The following is a 22,976-nucleotide window of genomic DNA, read 5'->3' on the forward strand; positions in this document are numbered from 1 at the left end:
TTCCTCCATTCTTTTTTACTTGACCTGCTTTGAATTTTACACTATTCACTATCCCTTCTTTGACCGTTTTTGTGAATAACATGAAAGGAAAAACATATTCATGCGGGATCTTTTAGAATTCGTTTCCATAGGTACTATCATAATATATAACTTCTGTAATTTTTAATTATGGCAAATTAAAGTTATTGACCGTTAAATTTATGCATAGGCAAGCGTGATAAAAGAAACAGGTCAAGTAAAAAAAAAAACAGAGGTAGTATTACTTACGTACCCAACCCAAAAATTCAACCCGATCTATTACTAACTCGACTCGAAATTAACACGACTTGTTATTGACTCGACCTAAATTCAACCCAAATTGTTCCTGATCCGATTTCAAATCACCTTAAATGCAATTTAGACCACCTTATTATTGTTGATCAAAGCATTTTGTCTTGGAAGACCAAGTCGGTCCAGGCTAGCAAAAGAAAGGAGCATCATCCCCAAATTTAAGAGTTAAATATAGTATATATTTGTTGTATGGTCAAAGGAGATAATTATCTTCCTAAATTATAGACTATAGTTCAATTCCCTAGTATATTTCCATATATATTATAGTCAAAGGAAATAATTAGCTTGATAAAATGATAATTATCTATTTATAGTTAGTTGAACCCGAATATGACCTGACTTGGAAATGACCCGACCTGATTGTAACCTCCAAATTATTGACTTGAACATAACCCTACTTGAATCCGAGAATGACCCGACTTGGAAATGACCCAACCTGATTATAACCCGCAAATTATTGACTTGAACCATTCCCGACTTGTACCCGAGGATGACCCGAATTGAAAATTACCCGACCTGTTTATAATATGCAAATTATTGACTTGAACCGAACCCGAATCAAACCCGAGAATGACCCGACCTGATTCTAACCCGTGAAGTATTGATTTGAACCGAACGCGACTCAAACCCAAGAATTACCCTAACCTGTTTTAACCCGTGAAAACTCAAATTAAACCCGACCTATTGTTCACCCGACCCGAATATACCCGACCTTAACCTGATCCAAACCCGATAAGAAGTATGACTTGACATGACCCGACTCAAGCATGACCCAACCCAAACTCAACCCGCATTGTTTATGAAATTAATATGAATTGACCCAACCCAAGTTGACTTGACCCACTCTTACCCGACCAAAACCCAACCCGTTTACCCGAATTGACAGCTCTGATTATGTGTTTGATTTGTGCTGATTATGGTTATGTAATCCCCCATATTTTTAAATATATTATAAATGAAATTATATATTATTTATAATATTTATTTGTATTTTTCCGGAATTTAATTTTAAAAGTTTCAAATTATTTTTGGGGTTGATAAACGATTTTATTACAAAGAACTTTTTATGAACCTTCCTTCTATAATTTATGTCCAACAAACAAACCCATTAATTTAATGAGGCTCAATATCCCTACTTACCCTACTACCCTTTCTCCTATAAATACCCCATACATCCCCAAAAATTTCCCCACATAAAAGGTTAGTCTTATTTTCTTTCTCCTTTGTTTTATTAATTTGTGTAATTATAATTATTGATTATGGGTTTTGATTTTATTGTTTGAAATTAATTTAATTAGTATCAAATTGTATTTTGATGATTAAACTTTATAATTTTAGATTTTATAAATGTTATAATTTTTAGATTTTGTAAATTTAATAACCTAGGGTTTTTAATCATTGAAAATCATGATTTTAGTGGTTTTATGAACAATTGATTTAGGGCTTTTATAGTAATGATGTTTTGAATTTTTGGTGATTATACTACTAATTAGTTTAACTTAATCCCAGATTATTTTGAACACGTAAATTCGTGTTTTAATGTTTAGATTTTGGTTCGTTAATATTAATCCCGTTTTATTCCCGATCAGGTTCTGAACTCATCCAATTTTGACAAAAAAGTACCACCCTCTCGTGGCCAAATTCAGCCTCTAAATATGATTTTCGGGCAGTTTTTGATTTTTACCGAAGTTTTTTTTTTATGCTTATTGTTTATAATTAGTTTTGGGTTTTGATTTTATAGGATAAAGTTTATATTTTTAGTATCAAAATCATGTTTTTATGTTTTAGACTAATAATTTCAGATTATAATTTTCAGATTTTATAATTTTCAGATTTTATAATTTTAAAACCTAGGGTTTCAATTTATTTAAATTAGGATTTTAGGGTTCTTATGACTTATTAAATTGGGGCTTTTGTTCCTATTGTATTTCTAATGCATAATTAACCATAAAAACATGTTTTTAATGAAGTTTTAAGGAGTTTTAATCTAAATTATATTGCTGGAAATTTGGTGAAGTATTAATTTATTATTGTTGCTTGTTTTCTAGGAAGTGATTATTTCTTAGGAGACTTTTAAGTGATTAAAAGTGGCACAAAGGATTGTTTATACGAGGTACGTACATGTCTAATTCGTTGTAAGTAGTATCATGTTTAGGTACCAAAGAAAAGAACTTAGTTTCATGATTAGAGAACACTTGGATGAAAATTGTTTGGCTATACATTTAATTAATTCATGTGCTTATGTTTATGAAACATGTTTTGGTGAATTGATTATGTTTGTATGGAATTATGGATCCAAACATGTTGAATTATATTGGATTAATTGTTTGTATGGAATGTTGATACAAGCATATTTTTATTGGATCGGTTTGTTAACCACATTTGGATTATTAAAGGATTGAAACTGAATGGTTTAAGTGGAATGAATTTATTAATTATTCCACAAGGTTGTTATTTATTTTATTACTCAATCATGAATTGTTAGTATGTTGAGTAAAGGTGGATTAAGCCGAAATGGCTAGGTGGGTTGACTATGTTCAACAATTTTGAATAATTTGGAAGTTTAATGGAATTAAAGGTCAACTTGTGATGTGATCACCATTGTCCTAAATAAGATTAAAAATAAATTGATGTATGATTATTATGTATGTTCTACTTGATTGAGTCGGCTATTAATTAAATTTGTAATCACGTAAAGTGAAACATGGATGAGCAATAAAACTCTGGAAAGTGTGCACTTCTAGAGTATTGACAATTATGGGTTGGGGTACACGGTGGTATCCCGTGGCTTTCCGAGGCTTGTTTGATCAACATGTCTTCTTTTCTTTTGGTATTTACATTTTATTTTTATAATGAAAGTTAGATGGGATCCTAGACTAACTTTGTGAGAATGGAGTCGCGCCCATTCTTGCATCGCGCTAAACTTTTATTTTAAATGTTCATTTGGGACCAAAATGATTTGGTGGATTGGACAACCTCGTCTACTGCTTACTCCAACTAAAGTAATTAAATTAAATATAAAGAGTCAAGTGTTTGGAATTGATTAGCAAGTATGTTGAGTCGATTGAATTGTTTAAGTGTGGAGTCTTGATTAATGAATTTGTGTTGTATGTTTATTTACTTTAATTAGTTGATCATGCTAGGCTTGGTACGTTGTAGCTTGTATGTACTCAACTTTGCTGATTGCGTGCTTTTGTGTGTTTTCTTTTGGTCATGGCCTTCGCCTTTCAATGACCCTGTGATGATCCAATTATTACATTTGTATTATTGGGGATCAATATTGCACAGGTTAGCTTGATGATGTGAAGTTCGGGGATTTGACATACGCATTGTCAAGGGATTGGTGTGATTGAGAGTATTCGTTCTTTGTGTTGAACTTATTTATGTTTTACTACTTCAATTATGTTTTGGGACTTTGATTATTGGTTTGGTTTTAATAAGGGCCTTTATGGTTCCAATTTGTAAGCTTTGACTAATTGGTTTTCTAAATTATATTATTGTAAGATTTAAGTTGGATTTCCGCTGCAATACTTTGATAAAGCCTTAACGTTTTAACACGTGGCGGTAACATGCCAATGGTTCTCCTCTATTTTTATTTAAAGTAAGTGGTTTGGAAAAGGGAGAATTATTGGGGTGTTACAGGTTAACAATCTATCTATTACATATTACTAAAGGAGAAATTAAAAGGACCTTGGCAATATTTCATTAAAAATTCTCCCTCCAAAAGTATTCGCAAAAATAAAAAATAAAAAAAAAAAAAAAAATCTTGCACTAAATAAGGATTGTATCAAATTTATTACGTTCGCTTAACATAAAATCTAAATTAAACCCTTTTTAAATATTAAATAATTTATTATGTGCAACAAAAGAATATTTAAAATCTCACAAATAATATCCCTTTGTTGCACATAATTGTGGGCAGAGGAAGTATAATACAAGATTTAACACTTAAAAGAGAGCTTCTTTATTTATAAAATTAAAGCAACCAAACATACATGCATGGATGTGATATACATAACCATTTGTACTTAATTAGCAGCAATAATGCATGACTTAACATAGTAATAAATCATGCATGTTTAACCATAATGATCTAGCATGCATGACAAGATAAAATGGGATGTACATTGACATGCCATTATATTGATCAAACATTGCAAAGACAAGCACCGATATCTTTAGCAATGCCAAGAAGATAATCGACGTAAATATCTGCGTCAGGTACATTCTTGTTCATCTTCTCATACTCAATGGTCCACTTTACAGTGCAACCACCATCCTTAGGAGTTGCTTGCATCTTCGACTTTACTGTCTTGTAGCAGTGCTCCACAATATGTCCACCAAGATAGCTGTAGCTTACAACCTTGTTTTCTTTGTCACATTCTTCAATTCTTGTCTTGACGATTGCATGTTCCCCAATTTCATCTGTGGAGGCATTTTTGTAGAAATATTGTGCATCACTACATGTTCTTAGTTATATTATACGGTTTTTTTTTGGTGTTTAGAGAGCCACAAGGATAATAATAACGTGATACGGTCATTTTCATAATTGTTTTTTTTAATCAGGATGACATAGTTTCAAGTGATCAATTTAATCTGATAAAAATACTCGTAAACTAACAATTATTTGCTCAAAAAATGAGATTAACACATCTTAACAATTATCGCGATAAGCTAGCTATGGAGCAATAAGTGTAAAATGTTCTTACCAATGACATAGTTCCAAGTGATGACAGCACCAACTCTATCCCAAGACTCTCCCTCATTTAGCTCAACTTTTGGGATTTTTTTAGGGCACAGTTTAAATACAAGGAGCGGGTTCTGACCCCAAATTTCAAAAAACTTATTAGCATCACATTTGAGCTCAGTTTGGCCTTCAACCCTTTGAAGCTGAGCCATTTTTTCCTCTTTCTATCTCTTAAAAATACTATTACTTACTCTTGATTTTAAAACCTTTGTTTTTTTCTTTAATATAATTGACTTATTATGAATTAAGTATTGCCTTGAGGTTTAAATAGAAGTGTTGGAATCTCAAATTAAGATAATTTAAGACATGCACTTTCTAGAGTGGCATGTATGTTGTATCACAACCACTCCTTTAAGTCGTTCGATTCCCCATTAATTCTTGAGAAAATCTATATTATTGCCATAATGGGAATGGACATACGAGTAAAAGGAATATATAGAGTAGCGATTAATTTATTTAAGATGTTTACACTTTGCATCTAATACTATTACCAATAGATAAAAGAAAAATATATATATATATATATATATATATATAAAATGTGGAATCCTGTTTTGTTAATCTTGATTTTTATATGGTTCAAATCATCAACTTATAATAATTTTGTCTTATTTATATTACGCAGAACATTAAAAGATATTGACGCGATGTACACTTCAAATTTGCAGTAAAACTATAGTGCAACAACAAAGTATTTATAAGTGAAGGAAACGATGAAGGACGAAAAAACTACATACATCAACAACTTAATTTAATTTAAGAGCGAAAAAACTACATACATCTACTACTTACTCCGTATTGAAAATAAGATTAGACCTACCTAATGGTTTGAAGCCTCCTTCCATACGTGTTAGAGGGGTTATATATATATATATATATATATATATATATATATATATATATATATATCAAAGGAAGGTTTGTTAAAAATAAAAAATTAAAGAATCTACTAATTTAGGTATTGTGTGGGGTTATTGGGAAGTAATTAAGTAGGGCTTTTTAATTTATTTTGGTGCAAGTTGTAGAGAGTAGACAGTAGAGTCTTTGGTCTTATGCATGGTGGGATATGTGTAGTGCATTTTTATTTTATTTTTTTTAAAAAATGGAAACTAAAAATTCAACCTTTAAGCGATTTGACAATAAAAATCCAACCTTTAATTAATTTCATAAAAATCCAACCTTTATACCCCACCTTCTCCCACAGATCCATTTGACCTTGAATCTGTTAAACAGGTTATTTTTTTTTTCTTTTTTTCTTTCTCCTTCCTCCTTCCTCCCTCCTCCTTCCTCCTTCATCCTTCCTTTCTCTTTCCTTCTCCTCCATATTTTCCGGTCACCGACCATAATCACCCAACCACGACCACCCAACCACGACCACCCAGAACCTACACCCTAACCCCTCCCCCCCAAAATTCAAGCCACCCTAACCCCTCCCCCATGAAAACCGACCACCCCAACCCCCTTTCCCATGAAAACCCAACCACCCTAATCCCCAAATCGACCACCCTAACCCCCTCCCCTACAAAATCCGATCTGACCATCCCTCCCTATCCTTTGCAAAATTCGACCACCCCCTCTCCTATGAATTAATTTGTGTAAAGATTTTTTTTTTTTTTTTTTTTTTTTTGAAACTGGATTAAAACCCATGTAAATGGCTAATTTTGGGTGTTACGGGTTTCAACAAAAGGGGATGAGATGGGTTACGGTTTTCAGGCGGAATAGGGTGATGCTAACTTTGGGCGCCTTGTAGCGGGGTTTAAGAGCTGGGATAATGGTATTGTAAAGGCGGCAAATCAAAAACCTACATTTAAAAAAAATTTAAAGAAGAATTTTGACATTTTAAGACGTCTTACTGATCCAAGCAATCTGCAAGACCTTTGTAAAGCTGTTCAATTAATAGAGGAAGAGTACTCCAAAGAACGAAGCCGCTCTATTCCCAACTACCAGACCTTCCAAAGACTTGCCAATTTATGCAACAACCTAAATAGTCCTCCATCTGTTCGGAATTAATAGTCGTGCTAATAATACATCCTGATGAACAAAGGGTGTATTAAGTTGATGGTGATCGATATATCATTATCAATGGCTTGTTTGAATTGTTATGTTTTGCTTTCCTAATTTAATAAGCTAGCATGATCATGAGCTAGTCTGCGTACTTGGTTTGGTGTGTACTGAGCTAGTTGTTGTTAGTTTGTTTTTCTTTTTGTATTGCACCATATGTTTAGGTGAGCTTAAGTCATACTGATATAAATTGCTACTTATATAAAGAATTGCAACCTTCCTTTCATAATACATTACTCCTCTAATCCGAATCTAGATAAGCACGCCATTTTGACTTTTGTGTTATTATATTTAGGAAATAGAGTTCTTCCAAGTCAACAATATAGCTAGTTTTGGAATTAAATTTTATAATAGTCATTTTGATAAATATTTTTATAAAATTAGCCATTTTGGTAAAAAAATCCCTGATTAGCATTATTCATATCCATCGTAAAACGAAGTATGCACGACCATACATGAGCATATTTAGGAAATTTTGTCAACAACTACCAATTAAAGCACGTGTTTAGAAAACAACTACCTATTAAAAAGTTTTTTTAAAAAGAACTACCACAAAGTTGTAAAAAGTTTAAGTAGCACTACCACTCTAACAATTTTGGATATAAATTTTGGCATTTGGGTATCACTTTATATCACTTTTAACCTTTATGGAGGGTAATTTAGTCAATTTAAATGGTGATTTTATGAGGAAAAAGTAAAAAGTGGAACCTACATGCCGAATATTCTAGTTGGAATTATTAGAGTGGTAGTGCTACTTCAACTTTTTACAATTTTGTGGTAGTTCTTTTAAAAGAAATTTTTAATAGGTAGTTGTTTACAAAACACGCACTATAATTGGTAGTTATTAACAAAATTTCCGCATATTTAACTACATTTATGGATAATTTGTAGGTCATCAAGCATCTTTGCAAAGACAAGCATCGATGTCTTTCGCAACTTCAAACATAAAATCTAAGTATGCATTTGGTTCAGGAACATCCTCATTCATCTTCTCATACTCGCAACTCCACTTTACAATGCAACCTTCACCCTTTGGAGTTACTTGAATCATTGATTTTAGGGTTTTGTAGAAGCTCTTGAGAATTTGTCCGTCGTGGTAGCTATACCTCACTAGCTTGTTATTTTCGTCAAATTCTTCCACTTTTGTCTTCAAGAATGCTTGTTCACCGATATTAACTACAATAATTATTATTGTTAAACCACAATAAATTTACTCAAGTAAAGTCATGCTAAGTATAATTTATGTGAAATCTTATCATAAACCATTAAATATTTTAGCGAAATGTTACAATTTTTCTTAAACAAGCACCCTTTCAAGATCGAGGGCATGTAAAATAAGTATACAGCCCCAACCTTATTCCATTCTACTTCAACGAACTTGTGGCCTTATGGGCATCACACTTAAGCTCAACATGTATATATGTTCTATAGTCTAGATAAAAATAAAAAAATAATAAAAAAAAATAAAAATTAACATTATGTAAAGTATGATATTTAGTACATCACCTAGCCTTGCTGGCTTTATCAATCTATTTCTACTATATATGGTCATTCTTAAAATGACTATGACTATTCTTAAATTATACTTCGTATTGATTGATTTTTCTTTTCTTTTTTTTTTTAATGTTTGGTCAAATTTTTTTTTTTTCAAAAACTAATTTATGATTCACGAAAATCTTATTTTTATTTACATAATTATTTTATTAAAATCATTTTTTAATAAAGTAGAAAAATAAGATTAAATTTTAAAAAATTAAAATCAAAATTTTATTCTTCATTATTTTTCAATGATGATTTACAACCATCTATGATTAAAATCAATGAGCACATATACAACCATCTATGATTATTATTGAAAAATTTATGATGATTATTTTTCAATGATGATTTAATCTAATCTGATTATTTCAAAAATAAACATATATGTGCTCAGATAAGTTGACCTTAACATATCCCTAAATATTACTCGTATTGAGGTAAGCTATGAGACCTAGTAGTAATTATAAGTGCAAGATTCTCTTACCATCGACATAGTTCCAAGTGACGATAGCACCAACTTTACCCCAAACTTCCCCTTCATCCAGCTCAATTTTTGGATACTTATTAGGGCATATTTTTGATACAAGAAATGTTTTGTGAGCCCAAATTTCAAAAAATTTGTCAGCTTGACATTTGAGCTCAGTTTGAGCTTCAGCCTTTTGAAGCTGAGCCATTATTTTTGTTCCCTCTCTTAAAGTTACAGTTACTCTTGATTGAAATATATGTTAACTATATGACCTATATCTTGAGGTTTAAATAGAATAATATTGGGGGCTCAAATTCTTTAAGATAAGAGACGTTGTATCACTATTAACAATCACTTCTTTAGCTTGTTCGATTCCCCACTATTTCTTCAAAAAGAAAATTAGATACTCCTTGTTATGGCCCATGCATGGGAATATAAAGGACATAGATCGAATTTTTTTGGGTATTTTAATTTATTTCAAATCATTCATTTCTGTAAGTTGTTTACTCTTGAAGGGGGTGTTTAGTATAAACATTGTAAATAGAATGGAAAGGATTAAAATAAATTAGAGAAAGGGTAATGATAAACGCTATTTTTATTATATATAAGTTCGGTATATATCCTAATGGAATGGAAATAATTTGAGTATATTGCGATTGAGTAAGGAAACGTATTTTGTTTTGACTAGTTTGTCAAGGGTAACAAATTGGAGGATTTTGTTACCCTTAGAAAACGGTATTTGTTTCTTTTAACAAATACCAAATTAAACAACTAGATATGGAAACACTTAATTGAATCCGTTTCTTATATCTAAAATTACTAAACCAAACGCTTCCTAAACCCTTATACATCTTAATGCAAATAGAATCTGATTAACTACCGTATTGGTGTTCTAAGTTACAATAGATCGAGTTTACAAAGTCTTGCAGAGTAGAGAAATAATAGGGATCTTGTATTATTAGTCTCAATTTGAGTTTCAGAATATATATCTAACTTTTAAGCTCTCACTTGAGACACCAAAAAATTGACTACGAGTTATTAGAGTTGGTTTGGTGTATTTATGTTAAGTTTGTATATTTGTTAAGTTTATCTTGTTAGGAGTTTTAGGCAAGTTGGGTTTCCTATTGTATTGTGTATATATATGTGATTAATATCAATGCAAAGGCCAAGCCGTTTTCTCCATTATTTCTTGAATTTAACATGGTATCAGAGCCCAGGTTTGTTGGGCCTTAAAAAACTGGGTATTTGTCAAGCCACTGGTTAAGGGGTCTCTATTGGATGTTTATTCCCAATGAGGATTATATTGTAACTTCTGGTGTGCTCTAAGTTCTAAGGACACTCACAAGTGAGGGGGAGTATTGAAACCCATTGTAGCCCACTTGTGAGTGTCCCATGTTGGAGAAAGAGGAGAGGTGGTTCCACTTTATAAGAAGGTAGATGAGTTACTCCTAATATTGCCAATTGGTTTTAGCATGGAAGCTCTAAGCCTTGTTTGTGGACCAAACACTCCTCCTCCTTGTTCGGGTTGTCTAGGCCCATTTCATATTATTTCAAAATTTAACATGGTATCAAATACGAGTAATCACTGAATTATACTACCTCCATTACATATTATTTGCAACGATTTGACATAAAGTAGAGAGGAAAAATGTCTAATCGTTGCACATAATATGTAACGGAGGTAGTAATTAAATCATACAGCGGGATAGCTCAAGTGGTTTGAGCTTCTCTCCCGATTTCAGGAAATCCTGAGATCGATTCTCTCCGCCACCCTATATATATATATATATATATATATATATATATATATATATATATATATATATATATATATATATATATATATATATATATATATATATAGGGGAGGGCTCTCGTGAGAATTTTTCTTACGTGAGAATTTTTCATATGTGAGAACACTCTTTATGTTCTAAATTTTTACTCGTATGTTCTAAATTTTAAATCTGATGTACTAAAATTTTCCTTATGTGTTCTAAATTAAATCAAATGTTCTAATTTAGTACTCACATGTTCTAAACCATAAATTAGTTAAGTTTGATATTATAAATTTTAAAAAACTTGTTCCAAAATTTTAACTTGTATGTTCTAAATTTTAAAACGTGTGTTCTAAGATTTTTAATTATATATTCCGGATTTTAAAGCGTATGTTCTATTTTTTACTCGTATATTCTAAATTTTTTACTCACATATTCTATATTCTATATCAATTCATTCTAAATTTTTATTCACATGTTCATAATCTTAAATCAGATGATCTAAATTTTACTCATGTTTAAAATTTCATAAAGCAAATTTGCTAAATATTTAGTCAGTTGTTCTGATTTTTAAATAAGATGTTCTAAACATATAACTCACACTGATGTTCTAAATTATTACTCATATGTTCATAATTTTAATTTGAGTCACATGTTCTAAATTTTTACTCTTATGTTCTAAATTTGTACTCACATGTTCTAAATTTAAGATCAGTTCTCATATAAATACAAATTCTCACATATGGGCCTATTCTCACCGGATCCCTCCCCTATATATATATAAAGGAAATCAAACTATTCCTTTGAAAATTTTTTATATCATCTTTGTTATGTTAATAAGTTTGCTATGACTATCATTATTGCAATAACCCTAAAAGTATGATCAATGAAATGAAATAAACTTCAAGTTCAAGGATTAATTTCGAACAATCTCATAGAGTATTTATTAAATCCTAGGTTTTCATGATATCCTCGTAAGTAGATATTCGCTAGGATTAGTTTTCATGATAATTACAGGGATATCCTAATTACAGCTAGCGTCGTAAGTAGATATTCACTAGCATATATTAACTGTAAAACACTTCTACAACATGAAGGATTCCTCATCATATTCAAAACCAGGATTCTAGATTATGACGGATATAATTGGTGATAGAGTATACAAACCAATCTTGAGCGTGAGAAGGCGCCTAAGATTGGTTTTGACATATTTTGTACGAAATATAATAAAAAAAAAAAATAAAAAAGAATAATTTTGATATAGATTAATATATTTCATACATGGTATGCAATATTGGCCCCACTAATATAAAAATCAAGAAACCAATTCAAGCAGGCACACCTAATGGTTGAAAGCCTCCTTCCATACGTGTAAGAGGGGTTTGTTAAAAAAAATTTACTAATTGTGTTGATTTGTGTGATTCATGGATTACAAAGTATAAAACATAAAAATGAAAATCATTCAAAGTGAGTTACATCTTAGCTTGAATTCAGTGGCGTAACCAGGATTTTTATATTAGGGGGGCCAATATTGTATACCATGTATGAAATATATTAATCTATTTCATTTTTTTTTTATTATACTTCGTACAAAATATATCAAAACCAATCTTAGGCGCCTTCTCACGGTCTCACCCTCTCACTCATTATTGCACTTCTTAATGTGTACCAGAATTTATATTTCACAAGAAACCCTAAAGAAAACTTGAAATATTAGTCATGAAAGGCAATTATCCAAAATTAGGCAATATTAAGCAAGCCACGTCGGACGAACAAACATAAAATTGCTTAACAAAATATGCGTTTTAAGGAAAACTATGTAGTAGACTAGTACTGCTAGCGCCTCGCGATCGCGCTCAACTAGTTAGTCGCTGATTTAATTTAATTTAATTTTATTATTATATTTTATTATTTTTTTTATTTTTTTTTTGTGTGTGTGTAAGAGAGATCAATAAATAGTTGTAACTTGTAATCAAATAATTGTAAATTAAAGTTTTCATATATAATTAAGCTAGTTAGCATTATTTCATATCCATTATAAAATGAAGTATGCGCCATACATGAAACATGAGCATAGTTAACTACATTTATGGGCTATTTGGAGGTCATCAAGCACCTTTGCAAAGAAAACCATCGATGTCTTTCGCAACATCAAGCATAAAATCTAAGTATGCATTTGGTTCGGGAACATCCTCATTCATCTTCTCATACTCACAACTCCACTTTACGATGCAACCTTCACCCTTTGGAGTTACTTGAATCATTGATTTTAGGGTTTTGTAGAAGCTCTTGAGGATTTGTCCGTCGTGGTAGCTATGCCTCACTAGCTTGTTCTCTTCATCTAACTCTTCCACTCTTGTCTTGAGGAATGCTCGTTCACCAATATTACCTACAATAATTATTAAATTAAAGCACAGATAAATCTACTCAATTAATGTCATGCAAAGTATTCTGAAATCTAATCATAAACCATTTAATAAATTAGCGAAATGTTACATTATTTTGAAACGAGTGACAATTAATTCGAACAGATCATGTGTAGTTCAAAGATTGAGGGTATGTAGCATATAAGTGTACTTACTGTTAAATATAGTATATATTGTGAATTAGTCAAAGAAGATATTTGTCCCTAATATATCTTCTTAGTGTTGCCGTATATATTGTTGTTTGGTCAAAGTTGTTATTTGGCTTGTAATTATCTTAGCTAGAATTGAGCCTATTTTCAAGGCCTTAGTTTGTATATATACGGTTGTGTTCATAATGATATGGCAAGGAAAATATTCCATACATTTCTCACTTACTGATATAATAGTGCCCAACCATGACAGCCCCAACCATTTTCGGAACTTTTTCAGGGGACATTCCATGAGCAAGGTATAGTTTTCGAGCCCAAACATCAAAGAACTTGTCGGCATCACACTTAAGCTCAACTTCTCCTTCAACCCTTTGAAGTTGAGACATTTTCTAACCTTCTTAATTGGTTACTAGAAAATATTATGTTTTGATCTCAACTCGAGTGTATGAAGTTGAGCGCGAGGGTGCTTAAATATACATCCTATAAGAATTATAGCTAGCCTTGTACTAAGATTCGCTAATGTATATATGTTTCACTGTAAACCACTTCTACAAATTGAAGGATTCCCCATCATATTCAAAACCAAAAGTTGCAATTATGGTCATGAATGTAGGAATCAGCATATATAAAAAAAACCGTTTTTACGTGGTCCTGGTGCAACATGTATATACGTTCTTTAGTCTAGATAGAAAAATTATTACACTTTATGTAACGATAAATTTTAAAAGCAAATATATTGAAAAAACATGGTCATTTATTCAATATTTTTTGTGAGCTGTCCAATTACTGTTTGCAACTGCATTTACTGTTTATTGAGGAAATTACACATGTACCCCTCAACAAGTACATGAAAAGACGCATGTACCCTTCCACTGATACTTGAAAAGACAAATATACTCCCAGATAAACAATTTTGTTTATCTGGTGAATTAACTGGGCACAGCTCAATTTTTAAAGATCGAAAATGGGAATTTCTGGTTGATCTTCATGATCAACATAATTTGTCAATCATAGGGGTGATGGTGTCTTTTCATTCATTAAGTCAAGGATAGTAATGTCGTTGTACATGTAATGATGTGTTCATAGTGCCAGCTGGGCACTATTGTGTTTGATGGCGTTAAGCGTTAACAACAAGCTAAACGTAAAACATCCGTTGAGCAAAGCCCCAAATCACAAAATCGCTCCTTCTCTCTCCTCTATCTCATGTCTCAACAATGGCGGTCTTTAATTTCAAGGTGAAATGGCCACCCCTACCCTTTGGGGTTAACCAATCCCATAATTTCACTCTTTGTTTCTAGGGTTTTCGTTTTATTTGGCGGCGGAGCCACCGAAGGTGGTGGTGCCGATGGACAATTTTATGGAGGGAGATGATGGTGTCGGTGGACATAATGAACAAGGTGGTGTTTGTGTTAAGCTTCAATGGAGGAAGTAGCTTGGACAATGGACACCATTGTTAGCGTTGATAAACGGAGTTAGGATCTAGGCCATGTGTTTGTGATGATTAAGCAGCTGACAAAGCAAAAGGATGAGCTGGCTGTTGAGTAATATTTAATACAACACCTAGTCTTGCAAGCTCTAAGTCCCTAACTAGCTCTTTCCTATGTTTACAATAGTTACATCATTCTTATTTGGAGTCCTAAATTTGACTACGTTTGTTTGCTTATATATAAATGAAAAATTTGTTATTTGAATTGGCTAAGTTGAAAGCAGTAATTTTGATTTTAATTTTTTTTATGTACATATTAAAGACAAGTAAATAACTAGAGATATTAATGCTCAAAGAAAGTAGTGTGAACATCTCTAATCTAAATTATGCAACGATTAGGAAACATAATAAGTACTCTCTTCGTTTTTAAATACTTACTACATCTCTCCATCCGCAAAGTTTTAGGAGAAATCAGATAAACTAATAAACTATAGAGATAGTGGGGGTTAGTGAAAGGTAAAATAGAGGAGAGAAATGAATAAAATTGGGTCGTATTAGTTGAGATAAATGAATTAAATATTGTAAAATCTTTCCAAATAAGGAAATGGAGCAAGTATTTAAAAACGGCCGCAAAAGAAAAGTAGAGCAAGTATTAAAAACAGAGGGAGTATTATGCATCGCCAATTCTCTCACTACCAAAGATTGACAATATAAAATAATTAATCAAGACCAATTTCCTACTTAATAGGAGTACATTTTTATTGGCCTAGAATCATGAAATAAAAGGTTATTTGCAATTAGTAATTAAACACATACAAATAAAAAGACGTGATAGCTTAAACAATGAGCGTATATTGCTCATATAAGTTGACCTTAATGGCTTAACATATCCTACATGTTATTGAAGTAATCTAATTTTGATTTCTTGAGAGCTCGGCTCCCGCATGCAACAAGATCGGAATCTTGTGACCATTGTTTCGAGAGGTTAGATTATTCACTTATCATTTATTGTGAATGTTTCAGGCTTGAAATTGACAAATGGTGCAAACTACTTAAATTGGACAATGAAACTTGTGTGCTGTATACATAGTAGGCGCTCATTTGCATTATACTCAAATGTTTTAGCTAATGGCTTAACTCATGTATTAGTGCTAATAAATAAATAAAAATTAAAGACATTCAAGTTGCACCGAAATTTCTTACCGTCTTCTATTCATGATTCATACAACAATTTTCTATGTACAAACAGACTAGAGTTGTCAATACGGGTAAATGGGTCGGGTCGGGTCAATTTGGATTACTTCCATAACCTATGCGGATCGGGTTTGGGTTGGGTCATGCTTGAGCCGAGTCACGCCGGGTCATACTTCTTATCGGGTTTGGGTCGGGTTTAGGTCAGGTTAATAACAAGTCGGGTTACATTTGGGTTGGGTGAAAATAGGTGGGGTTTAATTCGGGTTTTCAAGGGTTAAAACGGGTTAGGGTATTCTCGGGTTCGGTTCAAGTTGCGGATTATAATCAAGTCGGGTCATTCTCGAGTTTAAGTCGGGTTCGGTTCAAGTCAATAATTTACGGGTTATAATCAGGTTGGGTCATTATCAGGTTTGAGTCGGGTTCGGTTCAAGTTGCGGATTATAATCAGGTCGGGTCATTCTCGAGTTTAAGTCGAGTTCGGTTCAAGTCAATAATTTGCGGGTTATAATCATGAATTATTATTTAGCTAATAAAAATTATAATTGAAAGATCATATTTTTATAGGCTTAATTACAATTGGCGAATTTGATTATGTTAGCGACCGAACTACATATGTTAATTCGTAAGTGTTAATTCCCGACCGTAGGATTAACATGTACTTTAATTATTTGACCTAGTTTTTTTATTAATGGATTGTTTTCATTTCTTGGTTTGGTATAAGCATGGCGGACCGAACGTATGCCCTAGACTTTAATTTATCTGTGAACAACCTTATTTTCATTATTGTCATTCTTTAGTTAATTAATCATCAAACCAATCTTCATATATCGAAATAGTTTATAATAATTGGGCAAAAACTAATCGAACCTGTCTCCCTGTGGGATTCGACCCGTATTTGCTAAGTCTCTGCTAACAACAGACACCGTGCACTTGCGGTATGATTAAATTAATGAAATCCGTGCAAGTTGTAAACCGGTAAATTGGCCATTTTAATGCAAATTGGATTGTTCCACCAACCCAATTGGACTCCCGGAGGATATTAGGGACCATGATAAACATTTAAGCAATTTTTATTTCCGGGCGATAAAAGTCAAAAATTTCGAAAATTGAAGACTAGTATCCACACTTTTTTTACAAAAATTAGAGGTTTCGCAGGGGCTCGGTGTCGAAAAGTTTTGAAATTTTAGGGGATACATCTCAAGGTCATATAATGTCGTTTGGAACCGTATATGATCATTATTTTTTTTCATAAATGTTCGTGGTAGGCAAAAGTTTATTAATTCGGTGCAAGATATAAACCGGTAAATTGGTCATTTAAATGCAAGTTGGATGGTTCCATCCACCCAATGGGAATCCCGGACAGTATTAGGGATCATGGTAAATATTTTGGCAATTTTTTTTCAGGCGAAAAAAAGTAAAAAATTTCAAAATTAAAGGCTAATTATCAACAATTTTTTGAGAAATTTTGGAGAATTCGGGGCCTAGTGTCGAAAAGTCTTAAAATTCTAGAGGATACATCTCAGGGTCATATTATGCCGGTTGGAACCATTTATGATCATTATATGTTGTCATAAATGTTTGTGGTTAGCTTGATTTAATGGAATAAGTGCAAGTTGTAAATTGGTAAATTGACAATTTAAAGGTAAATTGACAATTTAAAGGTAAATTAGATTGTTCAACCCACCCAATTGGACTCCCGGAAGGTATTAGGGACAATGGTAAAACTTTCGGCAATTTTAATTTCCGGACGAAAAAAGTTCAAAAATTCCAAAATTGAATGCTTATATCCACGCTTTTTGAGAAATTTTGATTGTTTCGAGGCATGGTGTCGAAAAGCCTTAAGATTTTAGGGAATACAACTCGGGGTCATAAAATGACGTTTGGAACCATATATGATCATTATATGTTGTCATAAATGTTCGTAGTAGGCTTGATTTAATACAATCGGTGCAAGTTATAAATCGGTAAATAAGCCGTTTAAAGGCAAATTGGGTGGTTCCACCCACCCAATTGGACTCCCGAAGGGTATTCAGGACCATGATAAACATTTCGGCAATTATTATTTACGGACGAAAAATTCTAAAAATTCCAAAAATAAAGGCTAATATCCACGTTTTTTTAGAAATTTTGGAGGTTTCGGGGCCCGTTATCGAAAAGCCTTGAGAATCTAGGGAATATATCTCGGGGTCATATAATGTTGTTTGGAACCATATATGATCATTATTTGTTCACATAAATGTTCATGGTAGACTTGAGTTAATGAAATCGGCGCAAGTTGTAAACTGCTAAATTGGTCGTTTAAAGGCAAATTGTATGGTTCCACCCACCCAATTGGACTACCGGAGGGTATTAAGGACTATAGTAAACATTTCTACAATTTTTATTTTCGGACGAAAAAAATTCAAAAATTTACAAAAATGAAGGCTAATGTCCACGCTTTTTGAGAAATTTTGAAGATTTCAGGGCCCGGTGTCGCAAAGTGTTGAGATTTTATGGAATACATATGGGGGTCATATAATGCCATTTGGAACTATATATGATCATTATATGTTGTAATAGATGTTCGTGGTAGGCTTGAGTTAATGAAACATGTGCAAGTTGTAAACCTATAAATTAGTCGTTTAAAGGAAAATTGAATGGTTCCACCCACCTAATTGGACTTCCATAAGGTATTAGGGACCATGATAAACATTTCAGCAATTTTTGTTTACAGACGAAAAAATAAGTCAAAAAATTCCAAAATTGAAGGCTAGTAGCTTCGCTTTTTGAAAAATTTGGGAGGTATCGGACCCAGTTTAGAAAAGTCTTGATATTTTAGGGGATATATCTCGGGGTCATATAATGCCGTTTGGAACCATATATGATCATTATATGTTGTCATAAATGTTCGTAGTATGATTAAGTTAAGGAAATCCGTGCAAGTTGTGAACCGTAAATTGGCCGTTTAAAGGCAACACCCAATTGGACTCACGAAGGGTAAAAGGAGGGACCGTGATAAACATTTCGGCAATTTTTATTTTCAGGTGAAAAAAAGTAAAAAAAATTTAAAAATTGAAGGCTAATATCCACCTTTATGAGAAATTTCAGAGTCTTCGGAGCTTGGTGTCAAAAAGTCTTGAAATTCTAGGGAAATAAGTTTTGGGGTCATATAATGCCGTTTATATGTTGTCATTAACATTCGTGGTAGGCTTGTATTAATAAAATCGATGTAGTTGTAAGCTGGTAAATTGGCCATTTAAGGCAAATTGGATATTTCCACCCACCTAATTGGACTCCCAGAGGTTATTAGAAACCATGGTAAACATTTCGGCGATTTTTATTTCCAGGAGAAAAAAAGTCAAAAAATTTCAAAATTGAAAACTAATCCACGCATTTTGCGGAATTTTGAAGGTTTCGGGGCTCGGTGTCAAAAAGTCTTGAAATGTTCATGGTACGCTTGAGTTAATAAAACCGGTGCAAGTTGTAAATCGGTAAATTGGTCATTAAATGCAAATTAGATAGTTCCACCCGCTTAATTGGACTCCCGAAGGGTATTAAGGACCATGGTAAACATTTTGGCAATTTTAATTTCCGTGCGAAAAAAGTAACAAAATTCCAAAATTAAGTCCATTATCCACGTTTTTTAAGAAATTTTGGAGGTTTCGGAGCCCGTTGACGAAAATATTTGAGATTTTAGGGAATACATCTCGGGGTCATATAATGTCGGTTGGAACCATAAATGATCATTATATGTTGTCATAAATGTTTTTGGTTGGCTTGAGTTAAAGAAATCGGTGCAAGTTGTAAACTGGTAAATTAGCCGTTTAAAGGCAAATTGGATGATTCCATCAACCCAATTGGACTTCCGGAGGATATTAGGAACCATGGTAAACATTTCTAAAAATTTTATTTCTGGGCGAAAAAAAGTCAAAAAATTTAATAATTGAAGGCTAATATCAGCGTTTTTTGAAATTTTTTTAAGTTTCGGGGCTCGGTGTCGAAAAGGCTTGAGGTTTTTGGGGATACATCTCGGGGTCACATAGTGTCGTTTGGAACCATATATGATAATTATATGTTGTCATAAATGGTCGTGGTAGGTTTGAATTAATGAAATCGATGCAAGTTGTAAATCGGTAAATTGGCCGTTTAAAGGCAATTTGGATGATTCCACCCACTCTATTGGACTCCCACAGGGTATAAGGGACCGTGGTAAACGTTTTGAAAATTTTTATTTTCGAGTAAAAAAAAAGTTAAAAAATTTCAAAATTAAAGGCTAATATCCACCTTTTTTTGAGAATTTTGGAAGTTTTGGGGCCCAAAATCGAAAAGTGTTGAAATTCTAGGGGATATATGTCAAGGTCATCTAATGCTGTTTGGAACCAGATATGATCATTATTTGATGTTATAAATGTTCGTTGTAGACTTGAGTTAATGAAATTGGTGCAAGTTGTAAACTGGTAAATTGGTCGTTTAAAGGCAAATTGGATGGTTCCACCTACCCAATTAGACTCCCGGCGGGTATTAGGGACCATGGTAAACATTTCGGCAAATTTTTTTCCGGGCGTAAAAAATTAAAAAATTTCAAAATTGAAATCCACGCTTTTTGAGAAATTTGGGATGTTTCGAGGCCTGGTGTCGAAAAGTTTTGAGATTTTAGGGGATACATCTTGGGGTCATATAATGCCATAATGCCATTTGGAACCATATATGATCATTATATGTTGTCATAAATGTTCGTAGTAGGCTTGAGTTAAATAAATTGGTGCAAGTTGTAAACTAGTAAATTGGTCGTTTAAAGGCAAATAAGATGGTTCCACCCACCCAATTGGTCTTCCAGAGGGTATTAGGGACCATGGTAACTGAAATTTTTATTTCTGAGCGAAAAAAGTAAAAAAATTCCAAAATTGAAGGCTAATTAATATCCATGCTTTTTGAGATATTTTGGAGGTTTCGCGGCCCGGTGTCGAAAAGTCTTTAGATTATAAGGGATACATCTTGGGGTCATATAATCCCGTTTTAAACCATATATGATCATTATATGTTATCAAATATACATGTTTGTGGTAGACTTGAGTTAATGACATCAAGGCAAGTTGTAAACCGGTAAATTGGTTATTTAAAGGCAAATTGGATGGTTCCACCCACCCAATTGGACTCCTGGAGGGTATTAGAGACTATGGTAAATATTTCGACAATTTTTTTCTGAGAGAAAAAAAATTAATAAATTAAAATATCCACACTTTTTGAGAATTTTTGAAGTCGAGGTGCGATGTCGAAAAGTCTTGAAATTCTAGGGAATACATCTCGGGGTCATATAATTAATGTCGTTTGGAACCATATATGATTATTATTTGTTCTCATAAATGTTCGTGGTAGGCTCGAATTAATTAAATTGGTGCAAGTTGTAAATCGGTAAATTGGTCGTTTAAAGGAAAATTGGATGGTTCAACCCACCCAATTGGACTCCCGGAGGTTATTAGGGACCATGGTAAACATGTTGGCAATTTTTATATTCTAGCGAAAAAAAGTCTAAAAGTTCTAAAATTGAAGGCTAATATCCACGTTTTTTGAGAAATTTGGAATGTTTCGGGGCCCGATATCGAAAAACATTGAAATTTTAGGGGATACATATCGGGTTCTTATAATGTCGTTTGGAACCATATTCATTATATGTTGTCATAAATTTCGTGGTAGGTGTGAGTTAATGAAATCGTTATAAACCGGTAAATTGGTCGTTTAAAGGCAAATTGGATGGTTCCACCCAGCCAATAAACTCCTGCAGGGTATTAGGGATCATGGTAAACATTTCGGCAAAATTTTTTTTCGGGTGAAAAAAAAAGTCAAAAAATTCCAAAATAAAGGCTAATATCTACGCTTTTTAAGAAATTTTGGAGGTTTCGGGTAGAGCTGTCTATTCGGGTAAATGGGTCAGGTCTGGGTTGGTAAGAGTGGATCGCGCCAACTCGGGTCGGGTCGATTCAGATTAATTCTATAACCAATGTGGGTCGGGTTTGTGTTCGGTTATGCTTGAGTCGCGTCATGTTGTGTCATACTTCTTATCGGGTTTGAGTCGGGTTTAGGTTGGTTTAATAACAGGTGGGGTTACATTCAGGTCAGGTGAACAATACGTTTGGTTTAATTCGGGTTTTTACAGGTTAAAACGGGTCTGGGTAATTCTCTGGTTTGAGTTGGGTTCGGTTCAAGTCAATAATTTGCGGGTTATAATCAGGTCGGGTCATTCTCAGATTTGAGTTGAGTTCGGTTCAAGTCAATAATTTGCAGGTTATAATCAGGTTAAGTCATTTTCAAATCGGGTCATTCTCAGGTTTAAATCGGGTTTGATTCAAGTCAATAATATGCGGGTTATAATTTAGTTGGGTCATTTTCAAGTCGGGTCATTCTCGCATTTAAGTCGGGTTATGTTCAAGTCAATAATTTGCAGGTTACAATCAGGTCGGGTTATTTCCAAGTAAGATCATATTCGGGTTCAACTAACTATAAATAGATAATTATTATTTTTATCAAGCTAATCATTTTCTTTGACTATAATATACATGGCAATATACTAGGGAACTATATTATAGTCTATAATTTAGGAAGATAATTATCTCCTTTGACCATAAAACAAATATATAATATATTTAAATCTTAAATTTGAGGATAATGTTCCTTTCTCTTGCCGGCCTGCACCGACTTGGTCCCCCTAGACAAAATGCTTTGATCAACAATAATAAGGTGTTCTAAATTGCATTTAAGGTGATTTGAAATCAGGTCGAGAACAATTTGGGTTGAATTTAGGTCGGTTCAATAACAAGTCGTGTTGATTTCGAGTCGGGTTAGTAACAGATTGGGTTGAATTTTTGGGTCGAGTTAGTAATAGGTCT

At 32.9% G+C, this 22,976-nt stretch overlaps 2 protein-coding genes across 2 annotated transcripts; both read right to left on the reverse strand.

Annotated features, from left to right (window-relative positions):
- Positions 1-3,876: 3,876 nt before the first annotated feature.
- On the reverse strand, positions 3,877-5,286 carry LOC145591387 (MLP-like protein 31). The gene is made up of 2 exons (XM_081647827.1): positions 5,040-5,286; positions 3,877-4,755 (listed from the first exon to the last, which is right to left on the reverse strand). Exons 1-2 carry the CDS (start codon positions 5,227-5,229, stop codon positions 4,478-4,480), a joined length of 468 nt encoding a protein of 155 aa, XP_081503953.1. The 5' UTR covers positions 5,230-5,286; the 3' UTR covers positions 3,877-4,477.
- A 2,239-nt stretch (positions 5,287-7,525) lies between these two features.
- LOC145591710 (MLP-like protein 28) lies at positions 7,526-13,947 on the reverse strand. Its single transcript, XM_081648215.1, has 4 exons — positions 13,720-13,947; positions 13,029-13,307; positions 9,162-9,398; positions 7,526-8,314 (listed from the first exon to the last, which is right to left on the reverse strand). The coding sequence occupies exons 1-4, from the start codon at positions 13,877-13,879 to the stop codon at positions 8,034-8,036; spliced, it is 957 nt and encodes a 318-aa protein (XP_081504341.1). The 5' UTR covers positions 13,880-13,947; the 3' UTR covers positions 7,526-8,033.
- Between the last annotated feature and the right edge of the window lie 9,029 nt (positions 13,948-22,976).

Source organism: Chenopodium album, chromosome 18 (genome assembly GCF_948465745.1).
Source record: "Chenopodium album chromosome 18, dcCheAlbu1.1, whole genome shotgun sequence".
Lineage (NCBI taxonomy): Eukaryota > Viridiplantae > Streptophyta > Magnoliopsida > Caryophyllales > Amaranthaceae > Chenopodium > Chenopodium album.